Below are 24,599 nucleotides of genomic sequence, written 5' to 3' on the forward strand. Positions count from 1 at the left end.
CTGAGTATACTGACGAATCCATTTGTCGATTAGTTCTATATAATACTCATATTAATTATTTTAATTACACTTTAGTATATATATAATTATTTATTTATATTCTTAATAATTAGACTAATGGACATATTTTGGAAAAAATACCAACTTAATATGAAATAAGCAACATTGTTCACACAAGTACCAGCAAAAAAAAACCATGGAATTGACATCAATTTGTCCATGCAAAAACAAACTTCTACAAACCTAAATGAGCCTAGCTTGAGATGTTCGTGTCCATGTTGACATTTCCTCCCGAATGTGCACTAGAATATTGAGACATAAGAAACTCAAGTTGAGTCCTCATTCTCTGAACCTCTTCATCAAGCTCTATAGTCTTTGCCTCAGCACTTTCAGCCCTTCCCTCAGCCCTTCCCTCAGCCTTTTCAGCCCTCTCAGTGACCTCACGTAGTCTCTCTTCCATATTCGGTCGAGAACGTGAAGTGGAAGAGGTGGAAGATTGGCTCTTATCTTTGATGCTTGCATGTCCAAGACCACGCAGCTCCCCCCTTTTCTTGTTCCAAGTCCAAATTCAAGCAGTCCATACTGAGCCTCTAGACCAAAAGGTGGGATCTGGTCATTAGGGGTGTCAGGATTTTTACTTATAAAATCATTCTTCAATCTTGCGGCTTCATCCCTCATCTTCTTCTGTAAGTGTAAGACGACAAGCATTCAACATTGTTTACAATTGTGTTTTACATCAGTCTAAACATTCAATAAACAATAAACAATGTTGGGCATGCACTAAATAGTTGTTAAGAAAACATGTCATTTACTAACAAAAAATATTTGTAAGTCTTCAACCATACCAACAATAGCAGCATCTAAAATTAGTTTAGGAACAACATAGTTGTTATAATAGTCAGCAACCCTTAAGCAGTAAGTGTGGTATATATATATACATATGTATAACATACAATTAGTATAAAAACTCAATTTTCATATAATTTAAATTACTTACCCCATTTGCAGCAGCTTCCTCCTCCTTGGAGGCAGCATAAGACTCCTCATAACCTGAAATGACAAAAAGTTCATCACCTTTATCTCTAAATGCAGCCATCCTGTAGACGATCGGTTTCCGCCCTGCATGATGTTCCATTTTCCTCTTTTTACGGTTGTTCGTGTTAGCGACTGAGCGTCTCTATTATACAAAACCATCAACATTAATCACAAACATAAATAAGAAGATAGGACTATGACTTATACAACTTTGTTATGATATATACGGCTGATGCTTAATTACATTGACTTAATCAGTTCTATTTTAATTCATAGAGGCAAACCACTTATACGTTTACAGTTTACCTTAAAAATTGGTGACTCAAAGTGTTGACAAAGCCACACCCACTCATCTTGCCTGTGACAAAGCTCCAAAGGGAGCTCTTTACTCCCATAAGTCTTATAGTGGGCAGCAAAGTCCCCCTTCCAGTCTGCAAATATTTTTCTCGCCTTTTTTTGGATCCACGCCCACATGTCGTCATTCTCATAATCAATAACAAAGAACAACTGTAACATAATCACAACAACAATCATTATACCAATTAGTTTTAATAATTTACAAATAAACTATAAGAAAATAGGACTTCTACAACTTACCGAAAGACAATCTGTCACCTTTGTCTTCTCATCCAGATGACATTCTTCCCAATTTGTTGTCTTCATTGCAACTTTTCCCCGTATGCAGCTGCCAATACAACTGACCAAGAGGCTGTTACAATCCTGTGAGTCAGGTCCCATGATGAGTTCCTTCTCATAGACCACCTGGATCTTCCCTGATGCTCTAATAATATCTCCAAGTTTTTTGTTGTTCACCAACCCCCGTTTGCGTTTTGGGGGAGGGTCTTCAGTCCCTCTTTTTGAGAGCCGAATACTAATCAAAGGAGGGTCATCCTCAGATCGTTCTACTGGTATCTCACCAAATAGGTCATCCTCATCTGAGAGTGGGGGAGCCGTTGCAGCAATTGTTCCCATTGTGGTAGTCACAGTGGGCTGCGATGATTCAGTTGGAGCACCATTGTGTTGTCGTACAACCGCTTCTCTAAAGAGGCCTTCAGCATCTTTGCAAGCCTTTCTCTTCCTCCCACCAGGCATGTTGTGAGCTGAATCAAGATAAAACCCCAAATCAGTGCAATCTAGATAACTTAATGAGATTGAAATATAAACAAATAACTTAAGTAGATTGAAACAACTCTATATATAATTAAAGACTATATCTGGAGGGTTTCTAATCTATAACTTAATTAGTTATAATGATTATACTCTTGATTGTAACTCATCATCCGAATGGAAAAGCTCCACTTCTCCAATCCAGAGCAAAAAAAAAAAACAAGAAACAGAAGACAAAATTAACATACAAAGATAAACAGTAGGATGTGTTCTAACTTGAGATTGAGAGTTTGGAAATGTTAATATAACCACTTAAGACAAAATAACCTCCTGATCGGCTATTGAAAACTGAGCAAACTAAGAATATTTCACAGCAAATCTCAATATATAATATTTGGGGGTTTTGCTCATCTCTTTGATTCAAGCATCAACCTTTATAAATTTACACAAACACTAGCCAAGATCCGACCTATACTTAATTGAAAAAGGGACAAGAAACTACAAAACAGATTTGGCTTTCACTATTAAATCCAATAAAGTAAAGAGCTTGAAACTCATGATGCAATACCAGCATATAAAAGCCACAAATCTGGAAATAGAACCCTAGATATGCATTGAAACAAACCATTATATATGGAATAAGAGAATTTGGGGAAAGAGACGAACCTTGGGTTTCGTTTGTGGCCAAGACAGAGAGTTCTCTTATATAAAATGGAATGAGAGCAATTAGGGATTAGATAATTTAGAGAGGAAATCTGGGTCTAATATCTAGGGATTTCAGGATTGAATAGGCTGGGTATGACTAACAAGGAGATTTGTGAGCTGATTGAGAGAGAAAATAATTCTGGGGATCTAGGGATGGAAAGAGCCAACTCTTTACTAGAAATATCTGGTTCAGTTTTGGCAGCATCAGTTTTAAGGGTTTAGGGTTCAGTTTTAATTTTGGGCTGAAAATAATGGTGGGAAAGATACCGCGCGCCTTAAATTTTGTGTTATGCGATGAAATCCTTTTCTCAAATGAAAACATGATTTAGAATCTCTACATTTATTAATACACAATGTAGAGTATGGTTTTTTTTAGAAGACACTTAAATGGTTAGAGTATATAGATCAATTTAAAAACAAGTAGAATAGTTCATAACATTCTGGAATTCATACATGTTAACTAGAATTATATTACACGTAAAAGTTTAAACATACATATATTAGTACTCAATCATTTTCTTCATAATCCTCATCGGCGTCCTCATCCTCATCTTCATCCTCATCGTCATTTTCATCTTCATCATTAATGAAGTCTTCTTCTGTGCGGGGAATGTACGGTAGAGGATCGAAATCAAACTCTATAGGAACGTATTCAGACGCTTGAAAGTGTATCTCGTTGTTGATGCAAATGTTGTTTGTGACATGGATGGCTGAGGTAGAAGGCTCTTGATATGGTTCAATAGCCATATTATCAATATCTTGCTCTACACCCTGTGCAAGTGTTCTTGCATCAAAAATATTTCTGTGTGACATCATGTTTACCACTTTCCAACCGCGGCCCAATTTCGGATCATCAAGATAGAACACTTGTTTTGCCATGGTTGCAAGAATAAATGGCTCATTTTCATACCAGCTTGTGTGTGTATTCACTGATAATAGGCCATGATCCAATCTGGTACTCCTCCGAACACTTGGGTTAGTATTGAACCATCTACACTTAAACAAAACAACCGGCATACGAGATCCATACAATAGTTCAATAACAGAAACAAGGACCCCATAGTATGGTGGTCCTCTATTCTTATCCTCTACCATGACGCCACAGTTTTGTGTCTTCTTCCCTTGATCTAAAAATTCTGTCAGAAACCTTACGCTGTTCACTACACAAGCCGCATATACATTATGTGATTGTGGCATACTGGCCAAATGTTGCATCTGTGGGGAGTACAACTGACTGTTTTCTCATTGCAACTTTCTCATCTGAGAAAAATATCAATCACACACAGGTTAGAAATGACTAGTCAATAATTGTTGTTCTCTTTTTTGTGACAAAATAAATATTAAAATTTTACGTACCCATTTCTTGAAATATTTAGGAAATGATCTCTTGTGCGTCTCTTCTGGGTGATCGTCACCATTATCCTCAAGTTGTTTCAAATGATACTCCATAAAATCTTGAACTTCATCACAATATTGCAGTACGCTCCAATGGGCCTCAATCAGTTCATATTGGCTAAGAGTTTCTGACTGTGGTAAGTTACCATACATTCTTACATCTTTTGAAACAACTGAAAGGTTAAATGTAGGTTCATTGGAGGCAGCACGTGACTCTGTGTCATCTATATCATGGAGATACATATTGCAGTAGGTTACACACTCGTGTGAAATGTACGCAGTTGTAATGGAACCTTCTGGGTTCGCTCGATTTCTGACATAACCTTTATAATCCCCAAGTTGTCTTAAAACAAAAAACATAGTTAGAAAGTTATACATTGTATATAATTAAAAATATGATATGGTAAACATACACATATATTTTACCTTTCTATGGGAAACATCCAGGTATAGTGTACTGGGCCAGTAAGCAGAACTTGGTCGGGAAGGTGGACCATGAGGTGAACCATGATATCAAAAAAGGCAGGGGGAAAAATCCTCTCTAATTTGCAAAGGATGTATACAATCTCTTCTTTCAATTTTAAGAGATCTGACTTCTTCACTTCTCTAGTGCATAACTTTTGCCACCAGCTGGACAAGGCTACTAATGGCTCTACTACATCAAAATGCAGATACGGTCTAATTACCACTGGAAGAAGTCGTTGCATTAAAACATGACTGTCATGAGTCTTCAACCCAATTATCTTTTGTTCCTCCACCTTAACACATCGCGCTATATTTGCTGCATACCCTTGAGGATATTTAACATCATGAAACCACTTGAAAACCCAAGGTTTTAAAGACGGCTTCACCTCGTAAGGTGCAATAGGCATTTCCACTTTTGTCCCCGTCTTTTTTAACCACAAGTGTTCACGCAAGCCCATCTTTTCCAAATCCACCCGAGCTTTGATATTATCCTTTGTCTTATCTTTAAGATCCAGAGTTGTTCCCACAACGCTGTCGCTTACATTCTTCTCTATGTGCATGACATCTAAGCTGTTTCTATGTATCGATTTTGACCAGTAAGGCAATTCAAAGAATATACTCTTATGTTGCCAACACGCAAGATGCTTTGGGCGTTTTATTTTTTTTATTTTAGGATTACCGCTAAGCGGTCCAAAATCGAAAGAGTTCATCTTGTCCAAAACTTCATCTCCAGACCACTTCTGGGGCTCTGTATCCCACTCTTCAGTACCATCGAATGCAGACGCATCAAACCGCCATTCGTGATCAACTGGAAGCCATCTTCGGTGACCCATGTAACACACCTTACCAGCATGCCAGCTAGAATTAACATTGTCCAAGCAGACAGGACAAGCCTTGTACCCGTGCGTGGTTTGAGAAGACAACATCCCGTAAGCAGGAAAATCACTGATAGTCCACATAATTGCTGCTCTTATTCTGAAAGAAGACTGACTATGCCTGTCAAAAGTTGCCTTTCCATTATTCCATAGATCTTTCAGCTCATCAATCAATGGTCTCAAGTACACATCTAGACACTTTCCCGGGGACTTGGGACCTGGGATCAACAAAGTCAGTATATTGAATTCCTTCTTCATACACATCCAAGGAGGCAAATTGTATGGCACAACAATAACTGGCCAAGTACTATGAGTAGAGCTCATGTTTCCCCAAGGATTGAACCCGTCTGTGCTGAGTCCGAGCCTTACATTTCGAACAATCTGCTGGAAAATCAGGAAACTGTCTATCAAAATGTTTCCAAGCCTCACCATCAGAAGGGTGTTTGAGAACATCATCATCATCATCATCATCCCTTGCCCTCCCATGCCATCTCATCACCTCTGCAGTGTGCGAGGCCATGTATAAACGTTGCAACCTAGGTGTCAATGGGAAATAACGAAGCACCTTCACAGGGACCTTTTTCCTTTGATACAGAGACGATGCTTTCCATCGAGATTCATTGCACACTGGACATTCATCATAATCTTTATAATCTCCATAAAACAATTCACAGTTATATTTGCATGCGTCTATTTTCACATACTCGAGGCCGAGGCCATCAAGAATCTTTTTTGTCTTATAATAACTGTCAGAAAGTAAGTTTTCTGGGGGCAACAAACGCTTAATATACTGACAATTTTCATCATAACTGACATTCGACCATTTATGCCTCACTTTTAACTGCATTTGTGACATCAAGGCACTCAAAACAGTCTCTGAACAATCAGGATACAATGGGGTTTGCGCTTGCGTGAGCAATCTCTTATACTTATCAAAATCACTAGTGTCAATGGGTACATCAAATTCCTCAGCTTGATCATATCTCGAAACATATGGAAAATTATCAACTAGCATGTTCATAGTGGGGTCCATAGAAAGGCCGCCAATACCACTAGATGTCCCAGCCTGATGACTGTAACTTGCTTAGAATTCAACTGGGGTAGGATAAGTAGCTACTTCACCATGGTCTGTCCATGTTGTATAACTCTGCCACATACCATAATGTGACAAGTGCTGATACATAACTGAATCAGTTACATACTCGTTGCAACAACACATTCTACACGGACACTTGTACCATTCAGCTCCATTACCCTGGTTTCTTGCATAGTTCACAAAATTATAGATTCCCATTATATAAAGAGGGTCCTCCCTCCCTAGCAGCATCCAACTTTTATCCATGTTATTTGTATGCTGTCATAATAAAAACTAAATAATAAGCACAAAAAATGTACATATGTGTTTCTCCATCACCTTATGCCTCCGGTTAGGGTCCTAATCTCATTCAGGAAAAAATGACTTTGTTTGACAGTTTGTAGTTGTATTTTCGTTCTCGTTCGTGAGAAAATTTCGGCAGCATCTCCCTACAGTTCCTCAAGTGCACGAATATTTATACCTAAATGAAAGCGGGAGATCGTGCCAAAATATATCTCACTATCGAAAACGAAAACACTAGAAATACAAACTATGAAACAAAGTCCTCTTTTCCCAAACTATCCAAAAATAGGACAATTCAAGAATCATGTATGATTCTGAAATCATACATAATTCCCAAACGAGATTTCTAAGGCTAACTATCGAGAATGAAAGAATTATGCATTATTCCATACGTCATACTACTAAACACAACACTGTCAAATGATTGTGTATATAATTAACACAAATACAAATTAGCAACATACAATACAATAACAAGTGAACTGTTGGAATTCATCACTAGAAACATAATTGAAATTATAGAGAATAATATCTTATACCAAGTTAGAATCTAGTGGGTGGACCAAATTAAGTATTTTATCATGCAAATGACAAATAATATGAATCAATGACAAGAATCATTCACACAAAAAAATATAGGGAAAACATGAGAGAATGGTTAAAATGAGAGATTAAGTGATCATACCAAGCAATAAGCTACTGGGTAGAGGTGCATGGAGCAAGAGAAAGGTTTAGAAGACCATTGTAGGCCACTTCCATAGCATAAAATGGAAATCGCCGCCTACATTTGACAAGCAACTTCTGAGGTTTTTTTCCCGTTTGTTTTAGATCTGGGTTTAAAGCTGATGTTATAGATGGGGTTTACTTAAGAGACAGAATAATTCGTCTCTTCGAACCCATAATTCGCCTCTTAAAGACGTCTTAGGTGACGAAAATTTCCGTCGTTTCTAAGAATCACTTAAGTGACGAACTCATAACGACGAAGACGTTTCGCCGTATAAGTACGTAGTTAAGCGACAAGTATATCACTATTGTCGCTAGGTGAGTTACTAAAGGGACGAACCAAGCCTAAGTTATATTTCATCGCCTAAGAAGCACTTAAGAGGCGAAATTGTTTTGCCAAGCTTCCAGTTCGCCGCTTAAGACCGGTTTTCCACTAGTGATAACATCAAATCGAATAGTTCGATTTTGGGTTGCGGTTTCGTCTGTATAGAAAAAACCAACCAAACCAAACCGAACCGAATTGATATATATATATATATATATTTATATTTATTTAATTATTAATATTTTATATAGTAATAGGTGTATGTCATGTTTTTATTAGTTGAGAATGACATATGATATACATGATTTTACATGATTACGATATCAAAATATCTAACTTAATCATCTCGGGTCTTTAACTCATTAAATATTATGTTTTGGTTAATACTCGATCAATCGTAACCCAATTGATTTTATATGTTGTTTACAACTTATTACTATCTAGTTTACTTATTTTACTAATTTGAAGAGTAAACTTGTAGTTTACTACTTTACTTTGATTTTAGTTTTTGTTTTAGGTCAAGCGAAAAATTATCACGGATTGTAGGTTATGTAACCGAAATCAAATCGAACCGAACAAAGTTGTAGGTTAACCGAAATCACAGTTTTTAGATATTTTTCCGGTTTCAATTTTAATAAATACAAAACCGAGACCTCAATTAAGTTTTTAATTAGTGCTCTTAAACCGAACGGATAAAACCGAATCCACCCCTAATGTCTATATGAAGGTGGACGCCAGTGCGTGGTAGTTCTGTACGTGTGGACGGTGTGGTTACTTAATTTAGTGGTTAGCATGCATTACTCTATGAACAATAATATATAGCTTAATTTCTCTGGTTCAAACGACCATCAAAGTCTGTTTCTTTTTCTTGTTATTTTTTTTCTTTTTTCTTTGATATATGATGCATGAGGCAATCAGATTCGGTCCTTTTTCTAAGAATGTAACTGAGAAAGAACATAATTATAATCTTATATGTACGTTGTTTAGATTGAAGAGGACACTGATACTACTTGAACAAATCGATGCTTAAGTTAATTGCCTGCCGAGCTACATAATATAATTAATCATCTCCATCCTTCTTTATCCATGGACTTGATCGAGATTTTCAATCCCCAAGCAAGTTAAATATTAGAAATTTAGAAAAAGAAACTAATACATGCAGTGAGTAGGTATTAAACTCGCTAATTAACTTCAACAAAAAAAACAAAAAAACTCTCACCGCAATCGTACTATTAGCATTTGAATAATTAGGTAGGTGGCCGCTTCATCTGGCTCACCTTAAGTCCGACTCTCTTCATTTTATCAGAAAATCGTGTAACGTTTTCCCTAACTTCTTTTCGAAGTTTGTTCCTTTTTCCTACAGGCACTATAGTCTGATCAGTCTCCCCCTGCGTAGATTTGGGTTCATCTGATTGTGAAGATTCTGCATCATCATTTTCTGTTGTAACATCATATGAACGTTTCTTTAAGACATCTACTTCCCATAGAATCCAATCCTGCCTGAAAGTCTTATTAGGGTTGTCATGCGTGACTGAATTTCTCCACGGTGGGACGCCCCCATTGGCGCACAAGAATTGGCCATAGGGGGTTCTGAGCCTGACCTGTAATCCCTCCCTTACAGGCTCCCATTCCATAGAGGAATCCAATCTCAACTTTGGCTGGGTTTGCAGGACTTTGTTGCCTCTCAACCCTGGTTTGAATGGCATGCTTGACGCCGTTAGGTATTTTCCATAACAGCTTTTGAAACGTAGACTTTCTGCATGGCTGACAAACTCCACTGTCCATCTAGCATTGGTGGCCGTTCCGTCCTTATCTTGTGTTACAGTCTCTCCATCTTCATCTGCTAATAGATACTTATCGTGGTGGCTTCGAAACCGTACCACTTTGGCATTTTGGAAAAACTCCATGCTGACGGGTTCTGTAACCATAAGTTGATAGAGGTTTGAAGTTAGAACAAGCTAGTTACAATTTGTAAATATAAACGAGTGATTTGTGTCTGGCTTTTTAAATAATATTGTAATTACCTTTCTTGCCTTGTTCGTACCAGAATCAAATGAATCAAATCAGTGAATTGCAAAATAGTTTGTGTGCTCGCGAGAATTGACAAACCAACGCAGGATCTGTGGTGTAGGTTATTAACAGAAGCTAATGCATGACCAATGCCCTCGAGCGCAGCTGAACGCCGAGGACACGTCCAGAAACCGGTGGAGAAGAACGAATTCAAACTCAATTCATTTGAGAGCTAGTCTCCAAGAAAAACAAAAGCATTTACCGTAAAATTAGTAAGATTTCCTAAAGATACGGTGAAATCTGCTCTCTCGCTCTCATAAGGCGATGCCATATGTGAGAACCGAAACTGTCATATATAAATTTGTTTTGACACATGGTTATTTTTAGGTAGAAAATCAAGTTTAGGGAAACACAAATGCGGGACGTCGAGAGGTGATTGATGGTTGTGCACTTGTGCGACTTGTTAATTTAAGGACCTCATCACTCACTTCTTGACAAAGATTTCTGTTGACAACAATTTTAATCAGTTAGACTGTACAGGTGAAAATAAATGCAAATTAATGACTACCGAAAGCAATTTCAGTTCCAACACTGATCAAAGTACGTAGTTGCCTAGTTGTAATTGGTGCATATTCTTAGCACATCAACATTCTCTAAGCGAAGACAATTTACTAGTAGCATTTTATAGCTATTTTCAGCTCCTACATGTGTGTGTACGTATCTAGCTCCGTATATATTCAGCATAATAGTTAATGTGCTAGCTAGCTCAACACATTGCCATGCAGCCTATATTCAAGCCAAATTTGGTGAGGTCTTCGATCATGTGCGATTTCATCCTTATTAGGTATTTAGGTTGGAAAATTCTGCTATGACAAAAAAGAACGTACCGTATGATTTTACACTCGCCCGGATCCAATCACAAAGAACTACGATATATGATTGGTTTCATATGTCATTAAGTTCGAGCTAAGCACGCACATAGGTTATTTTAAGATGCACTCCTAAAAGTAGAAAATATAAATGAAAATTAATTCAAAAGGCTCTAGTTTGTACGCTGAATGTCCTCATTAATCATTATATATGTTTTGCCAAACGAAAAAAATTTGCTTTGCCATATATATTCTATACAAATTAAGATGGTTTTGATCCTTTCTTATCATTTTTACTTTTGATAATGGATCCTCTCTGATAATCAACCGGTGGACTACAAGTACACATGGTAAACATAGAGAGTGGATTAGTTCTAACTACTCCGCGACGTATTTTCCTCTGTTTACGATCTGATTTCTTTTTCGCCGGCGATGGCGTCATGTCAATTTCCAACATACAAGTGTCCGGTGGTTGCGAATCGCCGGATCCTTCGCTCTTTACACTTTTTGAATTTTGATTCGTCGGGGATGATGTCATGTCACTCTCGGACGGACAAGTGTCCAGTTGCTCAGAATCACCATCCTTTGTTTCACCGCCATCAGATGTCGATTTTTTTGGCGAGGCAATCTCCACCACGTCCACATTCCACAGCGCCCATTCCTTGGCCATCTTCCGATGAGCAGTATCATGTGTGATGGAATTGAACCACGGCGGCACACCCCCATTGGCTCTCAAAAACTGGTCATGACCTGCCATCTTCAGCTTCACCTTGAACCCTTCTCTGATTGGCTCCCACTCAACCGTCGTGTCCAACGTCTTCGGCAACGTCTGCACCACCTTCTTGCTCTTCATTCCCAGACGTCCCTGCAAGTTTGACGCCGTTAAGTATTTTCCATAACAGCTCTTTAGACGTATGGCTGTTCCACTCTCATTGATCTCCACCATCCATTTCGCGTTCTTTACGGTTCCCTCAGGGTCTTGCCAAATGGACTCTTCGTCGTTGTCGGCTAATAGGTACTTGTTGTGGTGGCTCCGGAAACGAACGGATTTGGCTTTTCTGAAAAACTCCATAACAAAAACTTGTGCCCTAATATGTGCTCCGAAAGAACCAATACAACGATAATGAAGGCTATCAGCCTATTAGCTAGGTAAGAGACTTGATAGAGACGAAACCACAACCATTACGTACCTTCGGCGACGCCAGGAAATCTTTACTCTCAACGAGAAAGTATTTCCTCGCCGCCGCCAAAGAGGTACGGTGATTTCTTGTAACTGTTTCTTTCCCGATGCGGAGATAGCAACCAGATCGGAAGTGGAAATTCTGGTTAACCTAGGAAAGGAACAGAGGGTGAAAACTGAAGATGACAGGTTATGAAACTTATGATGAATCATTGAAATGATAACACGTCTCTTCATATATATGGGGATAGACTAGGCTAGGGTATGTCATGACAACTAGCTAACAACTAATTACAACGTAGGTAAATAGAAATTTGTGGTCTCGGATATTTTAACTAATTAGGATTTGAAAGGAAAATCCTCTTTGGTAATGTCTAGCTAGCTATCTCAAGTGAGATAGATCGGGTTATTAACGTCGTAACGTGAGTAAAATCTCATTTGATTAAAAATCAAAATTTTAATGTACGTGTTAGTCATACTATTCCAATTTTGATTAACCTAAAAAAAATCTCATTTGATTATCTTTTACATTCTAATTTTGTCTTTCGTGTACGTGTTAGTCATACTATTTATATCATTCTCATAAACTCATTCATCACATTAGCTGTTCAAATTATGTGACAGCTACTATACATATAAGTACTAGTTTTTTACCTGTGTATCTGCACAGATTCAACTGCCACTTTTTATCTCTTGTAATTTATATTTTTCTCTTTTTATTTTTATTGTTTTACTCTTTTGATCCTCTCTTATATTATTAGTTAAGTTTATCATTCTCTCTAACGTTGGTACATATATTTAGCAGATTCATTTTTAGTGAAGTTATTCACACCAAATGAGGACTTCTAGTTATAGTAATGGAGACATATCAACATATCCAACTATTTTGAATTTTTTAGTAAACTTACTGCGTCAAGTATTTACAATTTTGAATTTGTATAACTGCATATGCAACACCACTTCAATTTAGTTAAAGTAATCAGTGATACGTATCCATTAAATTTGAATTTCGTCATACGTTCACACCTAATTAAAGTATTATACCTGGCCTTATGCCCTTATCCCACTTATATTTTTCATTTTTATTTTTATTTTTTCACTTTGGATACCAAGCTAGAGCAAGGAATGTTCTTTAATTTAGAAAATATACAAATAAGAACGAATTTGCCAAAACAAAAAATAACTAAGATTACTTTGATTCATGACCTCAAAACTGAAACTTAAACAAAGAACTAATACTATATATAAGAGTTCAAAACTGAGGCCACATTTAAAACTTGTCGCAGCAAAATCAAAGCTTTGTGATCATGTGTTCTTGAAAGTTTCACCTATGAGAGGTGTAGTGAGATTCGGCAAGAAAGGAAAGTTGGCACCGAGGTACGTTGGGCCCTTTGAGATACTTGAGAAGGTGGGCGAACTAGCTTATCGACTAGCCTTGCCTACTAGTATGTCGGGTGTTCACAATGTCTTCCACATTTCCATGTTGAGGAAGTATGTACCAGATGAGTCACATGTGATTGATCATAGCACCATTGAGGTGAAGGAAAATGCTACATTTGTGGTCGAACCGGTTCGTATTCTAGATAGATCCACAAAGAAGCTTCGGAAGAGAGAAGTTGAGCTAGTCAAGGTGCTGTGGAGTCACCATGATGAGGGTGATGCATCTTGGGAGCTAGAGTCAGACATGATGACCAGATATCCACAGTTGTTTGTTGAGTGAGCTTGAATTTCGGGACGAAATTCCTTTAAGGGGGGTAGATTGTAATAACCCTCGTTTTCAAACATTATTTGAATTGAATTAAATTCTATTAAGTTTTGGAATTTCAATTAAAATGAAACTTATTGTTTACGTTGCCTTGAAACGAAAAAAACGGAAACGTTTTCGGAACGTTTATTAAGAAAAACGTTACGTTTCCGAACGAAATTATCGACTTTTATTCTGTCGCTCGGTTGCGAAAACTTTCTTCACGGAAGTTGTAGAGCTCGTCGATACGAGTTCGTGAGTATGTGACGCGTTCGAATCGGACGTCGTATGTAAAAGTTATTAACGATAGAAGTTGTTTTCCGATTTTAGATTTTGGTATAAATAGAACCATTTTGTTTTAGGGTTTCCATTTGTGGAAACCCCTTCCCCTCACTCACCTCGCCGCACATCTCTCTCTCCCTCTCACCGATCGCTCTCTCCCTCTCCCTCTCACCCGAAACCTTGCGATTCTCCGTCGCCCAAACGCTCCACCGGTGAGACCAAGGCGTGGGACTGCATCACCATCATCTCTCCACATCCCTAGTGCCACCGGCGACAAATCGGCGATCAAAAACCACGATAGGTGCCGCCGCTGCTCAACTACAAGGCCGCCGGCATCTCGAGCTCGCCAACGTCGTTTTTGACGATCCAGATGTCTGATTCGAGGTGAGGATTGGTATAGATGGGTTATGTGATTGATTTGTTGTTGTTTTTGGGTTGTTTTGTGGCGATCGGAGGAGTGGTGGAGGTGTTGAACACCGCCGCTTAAAGCGGCGCGTGTGGAAGCGTGGGGTGGTGCAGGGGCGGCCTAAGGCCGGAGGGAAGGAGAGGGGAGAAAATAGGAGGGATTTGAGGTAGCGGTGGCGCGATACGCGCCGTGGTTAGCCTCGGCGCGTGGGCCCCACGCGCTGCCGGCCGGAGGTGGCGCGTGTGCCACACGCGCCGCCGTGTAAGGCGGTGTAATTAGTTTTGACTGAAAGGGTATTTTGGTAATTTACTGTGTAACGGTAAATGTAAATTTTATTTACGTATGGTAAATGTAATTAAGTTTTACCTACGGTAAATGTAATTATAAATTACTTTCAGTAAATGTAAAAAGTAATTTGTAAAAGGGTAATTTAGTAAATTTTATTTACTGAGTTGTATTTACATTTAAATCGTACGGATACGTATTAATATTTATACGTACAGAAATACGTATTAAAATTTATACGTACAGAAATACGTATTAATATTTATACGTACAGAAATACGTATTAATATTTATACGTACAGAAATACGTATTAATATTTATACGTACAGAAATACGTATTAATATTTATACGTACAGAAATACGTATTAATATTTATACGTACAGAAATACGTATATATTATTTATACGTACAGAAATACGTATATATTATTTATACGTACAGAAATATGTATTAATTGAGTATTGTACAGTAACCGTGAATAGTGAACAGTGAACAGTAATTTCGTAAAACCGAAAATTGCTGAACAGTAACCGATTATTACTGTTTCGGCATTTAAAGGTTTACGAAACGATTCTAAATGCTTGTTTTATCTTTTTAAGGTGATCGCTAAATCGAGGAAAGGGATTATTATCAGAAATTGAGGAATTACGCTAAAGTCGATAAGGTGAGTAAAATATCACTGAATTACGAATCTACCCTCGTGGTGATTCAACTTTTTTGCAAGTGTGTTTATCAAATGAATTACAACATGTATATAATTTAGTGGACTACATATATATAGTATAATGGTAGTAAGTACATATATATATATAGTTCATTAAATTACGTACTATTAGTAATTCATTAAAAATATGACATGTATAGGATATAGTGGACTATGTATATATTGTATAAATGGTAAATAAATACGAATATATATAGTTTGCTATATAATATACTGTTATGATTTGTATTGTGGTGATGTCGAGAAAGTTTAAAACGTACAATATGATGAGTGATTTTTGTACATGATTTTATCACGGTGAATGTTAAAAATTGTGATTTGTCTTCGGACGTGATGTGTGGTACAATATGATGTGTGATTATTGTACGTGTTTTTAACATTGAGATTGTTAAAATGTGATTTGTCTTCGGACGTGATTTTTGGTACAATATGATGTGAGATTATTGTACGTGTGTGGCAAGTCGGAACCTAGCCTTTGGCCGGGCGAAAGTTACGATACAGTTAGAGCTCTAGTCTGTCTGCCTTAGTACTGCATGCGAGGTAACAGGTGGTTATCTGCTCATGGGTACTCGGTGTATTTGGATGTTGGGTAGCGGGTGGTTATCCAATATCAACGGTGTATTACGAGAGGGGTAACAGATGTGTACCAGCGTTCTTGGTACCCGTATTATAAATGCATTGGGTAACCAGAAGGGTTACTTAATTTCCTCATGAGCTTTTTATTTCATATTTCTTTGGGTCAACCAGATGGGCTGACCATTGGCTCATGGGGGCATTTATATTTGTTGTTTTGTGATCTTTCGTATATTTTGATATGCGAATTATATTTTGATTTTACTCATACGAGCTATAAGCTTACCGGGTTTGTGTTGACAATCCCGGTGCACCAATTCGATGGTGTAGGGGATAATTCTGCAGGTGCTGATTAGTGGGAGTTGGGTGACGACTACAGAGGCTTGAAGTCGTTCTTATCCTACTTGTGGTGAGGTTTTAGCGTGGGTTTGTGTGTGAGAAATTGTGTAATTTCATTTGTGGGATTTGTGAGTGATTTGTGAGGATTATTACATTTCCATTTTATGTATGGAGTATAAATTTGGGTTGTAATAATTGGTTCGTTGAGTTGTATTGAGAACTCAGAATTGATCCGCTGTGACGCTTTAATGATTTCGATTTTTTTTATTGAGATTATTTGGTGTTTAACGACTTTGAAATTTTGAGTTTTTATGCTCAGAATTTCAGGGTTGTTACATTGTGGCACGTTTGATAAAGATGCACTAATTATAGGTCACATGAAAGAAGAACTTTGTGGCTATTTGGTAGAGTAACTACAATTAGTACGTGGATGGGTGACTTTTAAAAAATTTCAAAAAAGCTAGGGCACACTAGTAATTTACACTCATATGCAGAAACAAAAAAAGAGAGATCAAACACTGCATGTATAGCTAATCTGTAAATACAACTGCCGTACACATATGACTCCGATATACTTAAAATTCAGTTTAAACAAGTTCCACCTTTTGAATAGAGAAACGTTCAAATTTTACTTGGTCAGCTCATTCTAATCCAGATCGAAACCAAAACCCAGCTAATAAACCAAGCCACATATATACCCCCATTTTCATCTACCCATCTCTTTAGATCTCCACTTTCACGAATCAATTCTGCAACATCCTCTAAATTATCGAATATTGATTTATGATCATTAAAAAAGTCGATGAATGCTCGTACTTCCCGACCATGACGATCAAAGGAGGCACAAGCCAGGCCTGTGCTGCGTGCAAATACCAGAGACGACGGTGCACCAAGGACTGCGATCTCGCTCCTCATTTTCCGGCCGACCAGCCCAAAATGTTTCAAAATTCTCACCGCCTCTACGGGGTTTCAAATATCATGAAGATTTTGAAGCAGACTCACCCGGAGCAGAAAGAAGAGGCGATGAGATCCATTATCTACGAATCAAATATGAGAGCCAAGTTTCCGGTCACCGGATGCATGGGAATCATCAACCAATTAACATTCCAACTCCAGCAAGCTTTTGAGGAGCTCCGGTACGTCCGCTCCCACCTCGCCATATGCCGAGACCAGTGCCAGTACCAGTATAATTCACCTTCGTGTCCATCTTCACAGTTGCAATTAGGGATTCAAACAAACGACCACGAGGCGCTGCAGCTCTACCAGCAGCAGTACCAATATCATCAGTATAACTCTACCGCCGGGAGCAGCGCCGGTGGTGGTGGGATGTCGTTGATGGCGAACGAGTATCTGGCGAACGGGATTAATGGGCTCTACATCGATGAGAATGATAGTGTGGTAAAGCCTCTTAGAGTTCAGCAGTTTTATTATGGGAACAATAATGTTGATGCTGTGGCTGTTCAACATAATTTGATGACATCCCAAGGGTTCCCTATTCAACAAGAAATGGATGTTCCTCATGATTACGATGACATTCCATTTGATACAATTGCTGATGATCGTCAATCGTACATCGAATCGAAAGAGGCTTGTGAATCCAGGTATACATTTTTTTTTCTTTTCCAATTAGAATCGAGTCATGTATAAATGGTCACATTTGGTGAATTGCATATCAATATTGCACGAGAATAGTTAAAAAAGTCATTGATTATATACATATTTCGAAATGCTTTAATGTATGTGCTAGACATTTTTATTGATAAACTTCTCATTTAATTTGTATATTTACAGTGCCGAGTCGGCGTTCAAGGGTACTAACACGCAGTCGTTAGAACACGTCTCACAGAATGACCTCAAGAGCGCAGCAGCATGTTTCAGTCTGACAAGCTAGTGTGATATAGCTGTAGAAGACAACAGAAGTAATAATTATTCATTGTTCGAGATAATTTCATAGTCATTCTTTTGATTAAGTTGCATTTTGCTTCCATAATTCGGTACTGTTGAAAGTTACACAATTTTTATAGTTTAGTAAACTTGCAAATTCTTTTGTTCCAATAATAATCTAGAGATCGATGTGTCACTTTTTTTTTTAAAGATTGCGATTGCATTTCAATAATTTCACAATTGCCCCACTACTAGCTAGTACAGTTCGCATGATCTATTAATAGCTATAAGTTGAACTTTATTTTGTGCTTTAGTTCAAGTAAAAAACTATGTAAAGTGGGTGAAATAGTCTAATCTTTAGGGATGCAAGATAAGGAAATAACTAAATCGTATTCCATTCAAATATAATCTTTACTATTTGCAAATCTCCCGAGATCGAGTACCATAGACAACCTGCTTGACTGCTTCTGATTCGGGTTTTTAGTTAGTGATGGGGTTGGTCATTGTTGTATCATTGTGGTGCCTATAGTAGACTGGGTGAGGACATCCGTCATGATTTAATTATTTGCTAGATGATCATTTAATTAAGAACGCTAAACTTTCGTGAAAGTAATCATTTTTCTAGTGTTGAGAATTGGATCGTAGCTATACCACTGATCCAAATGATACGCAGTGGCGGTGAAATAATTTTATTGAAGGTAAGGAATCAGATGACTTTAGCTTAGTAGTGTTTTAACGATTTTTTCGTGACAAACACCTTCTAACTTTTGTAAAGGAGCGGTTGAGGACCGAATTCTTCTTCCAAGTACAAATGGTGTTTAGTGTTGGAGACTTGGAGGCTCAGTTCTCTTCATGCATCAGGTTGTTTATTGTTGGATAAGGAGATGTTAACTCGAGAGTTCACCAATGGCTAAATTTTACGATAAGGGAGTGATCATTTACTTGCTGCTTGCAGAGCAGATATTTTGGCCAAATACTTTAGCAATTGAGCATGAGCATTTGACTTCTCAAAATAATTAGGTGGCCATTAGGGGTTCTTGATGAAAGTACAGAAACAATTGTTTATAGTGGTAATGCATCGATAATTTTGGGTGAATCTGGAAGAGATGGTGGACCCAATATCATGTTTATGTTGAAGTGGTTACTGAACTTATTAGTACTACAATTGTAGGGAAACCAATACTTTAGATGGTGCCACTGGGGCGTTTCTGTGGGGTCATGTGTCATTCTTTTGAGGCATGCACGAAGCAGGGGTAGTGTATTTCTCAGTTGTGGTCGTGTTGGGATTTGTGTTGTAAAGTCCACCTAATTCTCATGTTCCACTATCGGGAGATAAAGATCTTCTTTGTTTGTCCTGCAAATTGTGGCATACCACTCATAGAAGCATGTAGATGTAATTGATTTCCAACTGTAAGAATTGGTGAGAGTGGTAGGGTGCGTGATGCATCTCTCTTGTGGTGGCGGTATAGGTTCTCTATTGCATTGTGTGTGTTAGTCGATTCTCTGGTGAACTGTTCGAGAGTAATTCTTAGTCCAAGATGGTGTTCTGTTGTAGTCGTGGACTCATTGAGTTATGATTCTTATCGTGTTGCCTTTATGAATTAGGTGTTGTGTGGACATCATGCATGCTAACTTTTTTGATTTTATAATGAGAGGATCATAAAAGTTTGAAGTATATATTCTCTCAAAAGAGTTGAACATGAAGCAGAGGAGATGGATGAAACTCCTTAAGGATTATGACTTCACCTTGGAGTACCATCCTGGAAAAGCAAATGTGATTGTTGATGCACTGAGTAGGAAACCAAGGGGTATGATAGCTTCGCTTATGATTCAAGAATGGCTTATGCTCGAGACCGCATCTGAGTTTGATCTTGTACAATCAAGAAAAGAACCAACGGTCTTTCTTGGTAGTGTCTCAATGCAACCTACATTAATCTCAAGGATCATTTGAGGTCACGCGTGCCTGTTTGGACATTGTTTCATGGATAGTTTTTTGTCTGCCGGTGTACTGCATGAGGGGTAACAAATGAGTTGTCTAGGTCTCATGAGTACCCATGTTTTGAGTGATATTGGGTAACAGATGAGTTGCTCAGTGTATGTCGGTGTATTGCATGAGCGGTAACATATAAGTACCTGGGTCTCATGAGTACCCATGTTTTTAAATTATATTGGGTAACAAATGGGTTGCCCAATGTCTCATGAGTACACATATTTTTAAATAATATTGGACAACCAGATGAGTTGTCCAGTGTCTCATGAGTACACTTGTCTTTAAATGTTATTTGTTATATTTCATTTGTACACGATGTATGTTATAATGTTGATTTACTCATACAGACTGAAAAGATTACCTGGTTTGTGTTTACAATCCGGTGCACCAATTTGATGGTGTAGTGGATAGTTCTGCAGGTGGGGATTAGCAGTTTCTAAGGGCTTACTCTGAACATTGTTGAAGATTTCTTTCTTCTGTTTTGTGGTCAGGATTAAGTGAATTTTACATTTCCATTTGTTATAATACTTGAAGTATAAACTGGCTATGTATTATTCAAGTCGACTGAGTCGTACTGTGAATTTAGTTTCGATACACTGTTACTATAAGATGTTTTCAATATATTTGTTTTAGAGTTTTCATGGCTTCGAATTTGAATTTTTATCATTCGAATTTCGGGGGCTCTAACAAAAATAGAAAAAAAAACCCAGAATGATACCTGAACTATCGTGAAATGTATTTTTTGGTACCTACGAATTTTTGTTACCCGAAATAGTAACTGAACTATTGCATTGTTACCCAATATGGTACATCTGTTAGTTTCTCTATTGAATTGATGACGTGGTATATATTTTAACTTTTTTAAAAGGGGTTTGGAACCGAGTCTAGCTGGGAGTCTTATCCTCACGTATGATTCCATTTATTAAAACATAAGATAAATTTTGCAATGGGGGGGGGGGCGTCATATAACCTAAACCCCATGCTACAACATTAGAACGCGATAAATCCTCATAGAGAACATCCTGAATGATAACAGGGTCTCCCAAATCCAAACATTATGAATATGAGACATGCAAGCAAGACGTGCTAACCTATCAGCTACACCGTTTGCTTCATGGTAAACATGTCTGACTCTGACAGACTGAAAAGCCAACAAATAACTTTAACAATCATTAACAACCCGACTTACCTCAGAATAATCCTCTATCTTATTGTTCAGAGCAGTAATTAGAATGGCTTAATCACTCTCAATGTCAATATCCGACTATTCTTGGCTAATTCCAAGAAGTAAACCAGCTCTACACGCCTCCGCTTCCATATTTTAACTTTTTTGACCAAATAAGTAATGGGCAAAATTGAAAATTTAATTTTGTTATTATTACTAAACAAAACTTGTGTTATGTTTTGTGATACAAGAGTTGATTTTCATCTTAAAATTACAAATTTCATAAATAAAAAATATTGTAAATAAATTTACAAATAATATAGGTATGATTTATCAAGTTCACCAAATTTTCAATCAATTTGAATTTTAGAGGAAAAATAAAAAAAATTAGGGAGATAAGAAATAAAAAGTTTGTTTATATACCATTTTGTCATTCTAAATACATGTCACGTTATCAATTTAATGAAAAAGTTAACAGATGTACCAAATTTGGTAACAATATAATAGTTCATGTACAATTTTAAGGGATAAAAATTCGTAGGTACCAAAATCTACCTTTCACGATAGTTTAGGTACCAAATTTGGTAATAGTATAATAGTTCAGGCACCATTTTAAGTGAAAAAAAATTCGTAGGTACCAAAAAGTACATTTTACGATAATTTAAGTATCATTTTGAGTTTTTACTCTAAATAGTGGCGGGTATCTATATATAATTATTAATCTATTAGATAATATGTCATATTTAGGGAAAACAACTTGCAACATTTCCCTTGTCTTGATTGTGTCTGAATCCATCATGGATTTGAACCAGTTATTTAATTCTGTTATGCCATTCTATGTATGTAGATTGTAGAACCGAACACTCGCACTATCTAACCCCAAATTTAAACCAAAACCGAAACGTATTCGGGGACCGTTCCACTTGGTGCGTTTAGAACCAAGTTCCATGGTGTAGCTTCGGAGGAGTATGTAGTGAGATCACAGCACAAATGAGTGAAGGTGAGTCATATATAATTTATCTTCACTGAAGTCTAAAAGAGAAGCAGATAGCAGTGCGACAAGATAAGTTAAAGCTTCTCAACAAGATGACACATTTAGAGATTCTTATCAACATAAAAGTTCTATGTCCATTTAAGTACTGCACTGAAAATGGGGACCGACATGAATAAAGAAGTTAATCAATACCATTCCAATAATATTCCCAATTCAGTTTCTTTGCATATCCTTGCCATCTTCCATAGGGGTGGCCATGATTCCACTTATTGCAGTGACGGCAAAATATTTGATAGCCATTGCCAACAGGAGTGGTATCAGGGTCTGGGACACTATTCAAGTATGGACACTCCCATGGGACATGATCCACGACCTTCATACAAACTTCACAATATTGAGGCGCTGGTGCCATTGCCAAGGTTAAATAAAACTACGTTAGAACAGAAGCAGAATAAGTGAAAAACAGATAGTTTAGAGTATAAATGTTTCAAAAACACGCTGGAAATGAGTTCCGATTCCAGCGATCCGACTAAAAAAATTTCAAGTTTGAGCTTTTAAAGTGATAAATCATTTCATGTTCTTCAAACAAAATAATTCCATTACAATTAATACACAGAGGTCATATAGTAGAAAAATGACGTTAGATGACCAAAATTGTAAGTGAAAATTGTACCCTGCCAACTTTCCCACAAGTATTTTGGACCTGATTGTAAAATTCATTAAAGCAATTTTCAAAACAACCAACAATCCAGAGCTTACTTTGAAAAACATGAGTCAAGACTGAGAAATAAGTATCGAAAGCTTGCTTTCACCTGGATTCATTTTCCTAAGAGCTCTAAAAAGAGCTTTAGTCAACTGTATCTGGCGGAGTCTAACTTTTATGGCTTCAGCTTCCCTCCTCTCTTGTTCGTGTTCCTCCTTTAAGATTTCGCTGAAAGGTCTCAAAAACATCCGTGGTTGTTCACTCCACTGTTCAAACAGATACCTTTTCCTTCTCACAGAGAAATCAGAATTTTCTTTTTTAAAAGGGTAATCTGTTTGTGGTTTATAACAGCACAATACATAACAAGCTCAAATTCAGATACGTACGCAATTGAAACGCTAAAACGAATACATCAAACGCGTGCATATACACGTACGTACCCTCTTCTATCAAAGATCGATATTTGCGTAAGATCCGGGATCAACAAAAGGTAGACGCCGCTCTGGTCGGATACAGCACCCACGCGGAGCATCCCCGGCGGCCCCGCCGATGGTCGGTGAGGAGCGACCACCCCTGAATGTTAAAGAGGCATAAATTATTGAAGGTAACAACTTGGTGAAGTAAAACCCAAAATTGCAGAGAGGGAGAAAAGAGAGACAAGGTGGTACCTAAAGGGAACTTTGGGGAGTGGAGAGACGGACTTGAAGCAATGTCGCCGGAGGTTCCTCGTAGCGAACATCGTACGTTGCCGTAAAGTCGAATGGGATTACCAAGTTTCTACACGTATAGACAAGGCCGGGTCTGGTGGCCCAGGTCCGTGACTTGGGGCCCAAATTCAGTGTTTGTTTAACTCTAATCTAGTTTCAACCATAGGGAAATTTTGATTCACAAGTATATGAGTTACTGAGTACTTACGTTTAAGTTAATTAGAGGTTTGGTTCTCAATCTTGATATGGTGCTCAATCAGGTTGAACAAGTAAGAAATTAGTTCTTTCGAGGAAGGGCGACCTTCGTGTTCATCAAGCCCACAACTCTAATACCATACACCAATATTAGTGTAGATGATAAATAATATCATAAACTATCTTGTTCATGTACTTCGTAACAAATAATTGAGAAGAGATATTAGTAACGTGTTAACAAGTTTCTAACTATTAGCCAAAACCTGCGGGACTCCTAGGAAAGTTGTAATGAAACAATTATTGTACAAAAAAATTTAGGGTTCCTACCTTGAGTTGAATTAGGGAAATGTTGTAATGGTCAAGGACTTTATTTGAGCTCTAAGGAAAGTTGTCCTAGAACTCATGCCTTTTATCCTTTATGCCAATTGCACTACTAGAAAATCATTTAGGCCATCATTAGCTAAGTAGCAACATCTTTCAATTGTTCTTAGATTTCAATCTTCTTTTGAATGCCGGAATAGAATAAGCACATACATGC

General features: G+C 37.6%; 5 protein-coding genes and 1 long non-coding RNA gene across 6 annotated transcripts; 1 reads left to right on the top strand and 5 right to left on the bottom strand.

The window, feature by feature from the left end:
• Positions 1–3,354: 3,354 nt before the first annotated feature.
• Positions 3,355–3,942, bottom strand: LOC126797412 (uncharacterized). The gene has a single exon (XM_050524047.1). It carries the CDS (start codon positions 3,940–3,942, stop codon positions 3,355–3,357), a length of 588 nt encoding a protein of 195 aa, XP_050380004.1.
• Positions 3,943–4,089: 147 nt separating this feature from the next.
• On the bottom strand, positions 4,090–6,603 carry LOC126797413 (uncharacterized). The gene is made up of 4 exons (XM_050524048.1): positions 5,952–6,603; positions 4,669–5,800; positions 4,204–4,585; positions 4,090–4,107 (listed from the first exon to the last, which is right to left on the bottom strand). Exons 1-4 carry the CDS (start codon positions 6,601–6,603, stop codon positions 4,090–4,092), a joined length of 2,184 nt encoding a protein of 727 aa, XP_050380005.1.
• Positions 6,604–9,255: 2,652 nt separating this feature from the next.
• Positions 9,256–9,915, bottom strand: LOC126797414 (uncharacterized). The gene has a single exon (XM_050524049.1). It carries the CDS (start codon positions 9,913–9,915, stop codon positions 9,256–9,258), a length of 660 nt encoding a protein of 219 aa, XP_050380006.1.
• A 1,234-nt stretch (positions 9,916–11,149) lies between these two features.
• LOC126797415 (uncharacterized) lies at positions 11,150–11,959 on the bottom strand. Its single transcript, XM_050524050.1, has one exon. It carries the CDS (start codon positions 11,957–11,959, stop codon positions 11,150–11,152), a length of 810 nt encoding a protein of 269 aa, XP_050380007.1.
• Positions 11,960–17,206: 5,247 nt separating this feature from the next.
• LOC126800208 (LOB domain-containing protein 27-like) lies at positions 17,207–18,314 on the top strand. The gene is made up of 2 exons (XM_050527524.1): positions 17,207–18,024; positions 18,215–18,314. Exons 1-2 carry the CDS (start codon positions 17,207–17,209, stop codon positions 18,312–18,314), a joined length of 918 nt encoding a protein of 305 aa, XP_050383481.1.
• A 4,217-nt stretch (positions 18,315–22,531) lies between these two features.
• LOC126800351 (uncharacterized) lies at positions 22,532–23,956 on the bottom strand. Its single transcript, XR_007672705.1, has 4 exons — positions 23,828–23,956; positions 23,600–23,732; positions 23,269–23,490; positions 22,532–22,858 (listed from the first exon to the last, which is right to left on the bottom strand). It is a non-coding gene; the product is annotated as an uncharacterized LOC126800351 (long non-coding RNA).
• Between the last annotated feature and the right edge of the window lie 643 nt (positions 23,957–24,599).

This window comes from Argentina anserina, chromosome 6, assembly GCF_933775445.1.
Source record: "Argentina anserina chromosome 6, drPotAnse1.1, whole genome shotgun sequence".
NCBI lineage: Eukaryota > Viridiplantae > Streptophyta > Magnoliopsida > Rosales > Rosaceae > Argentina > Argentina anserina.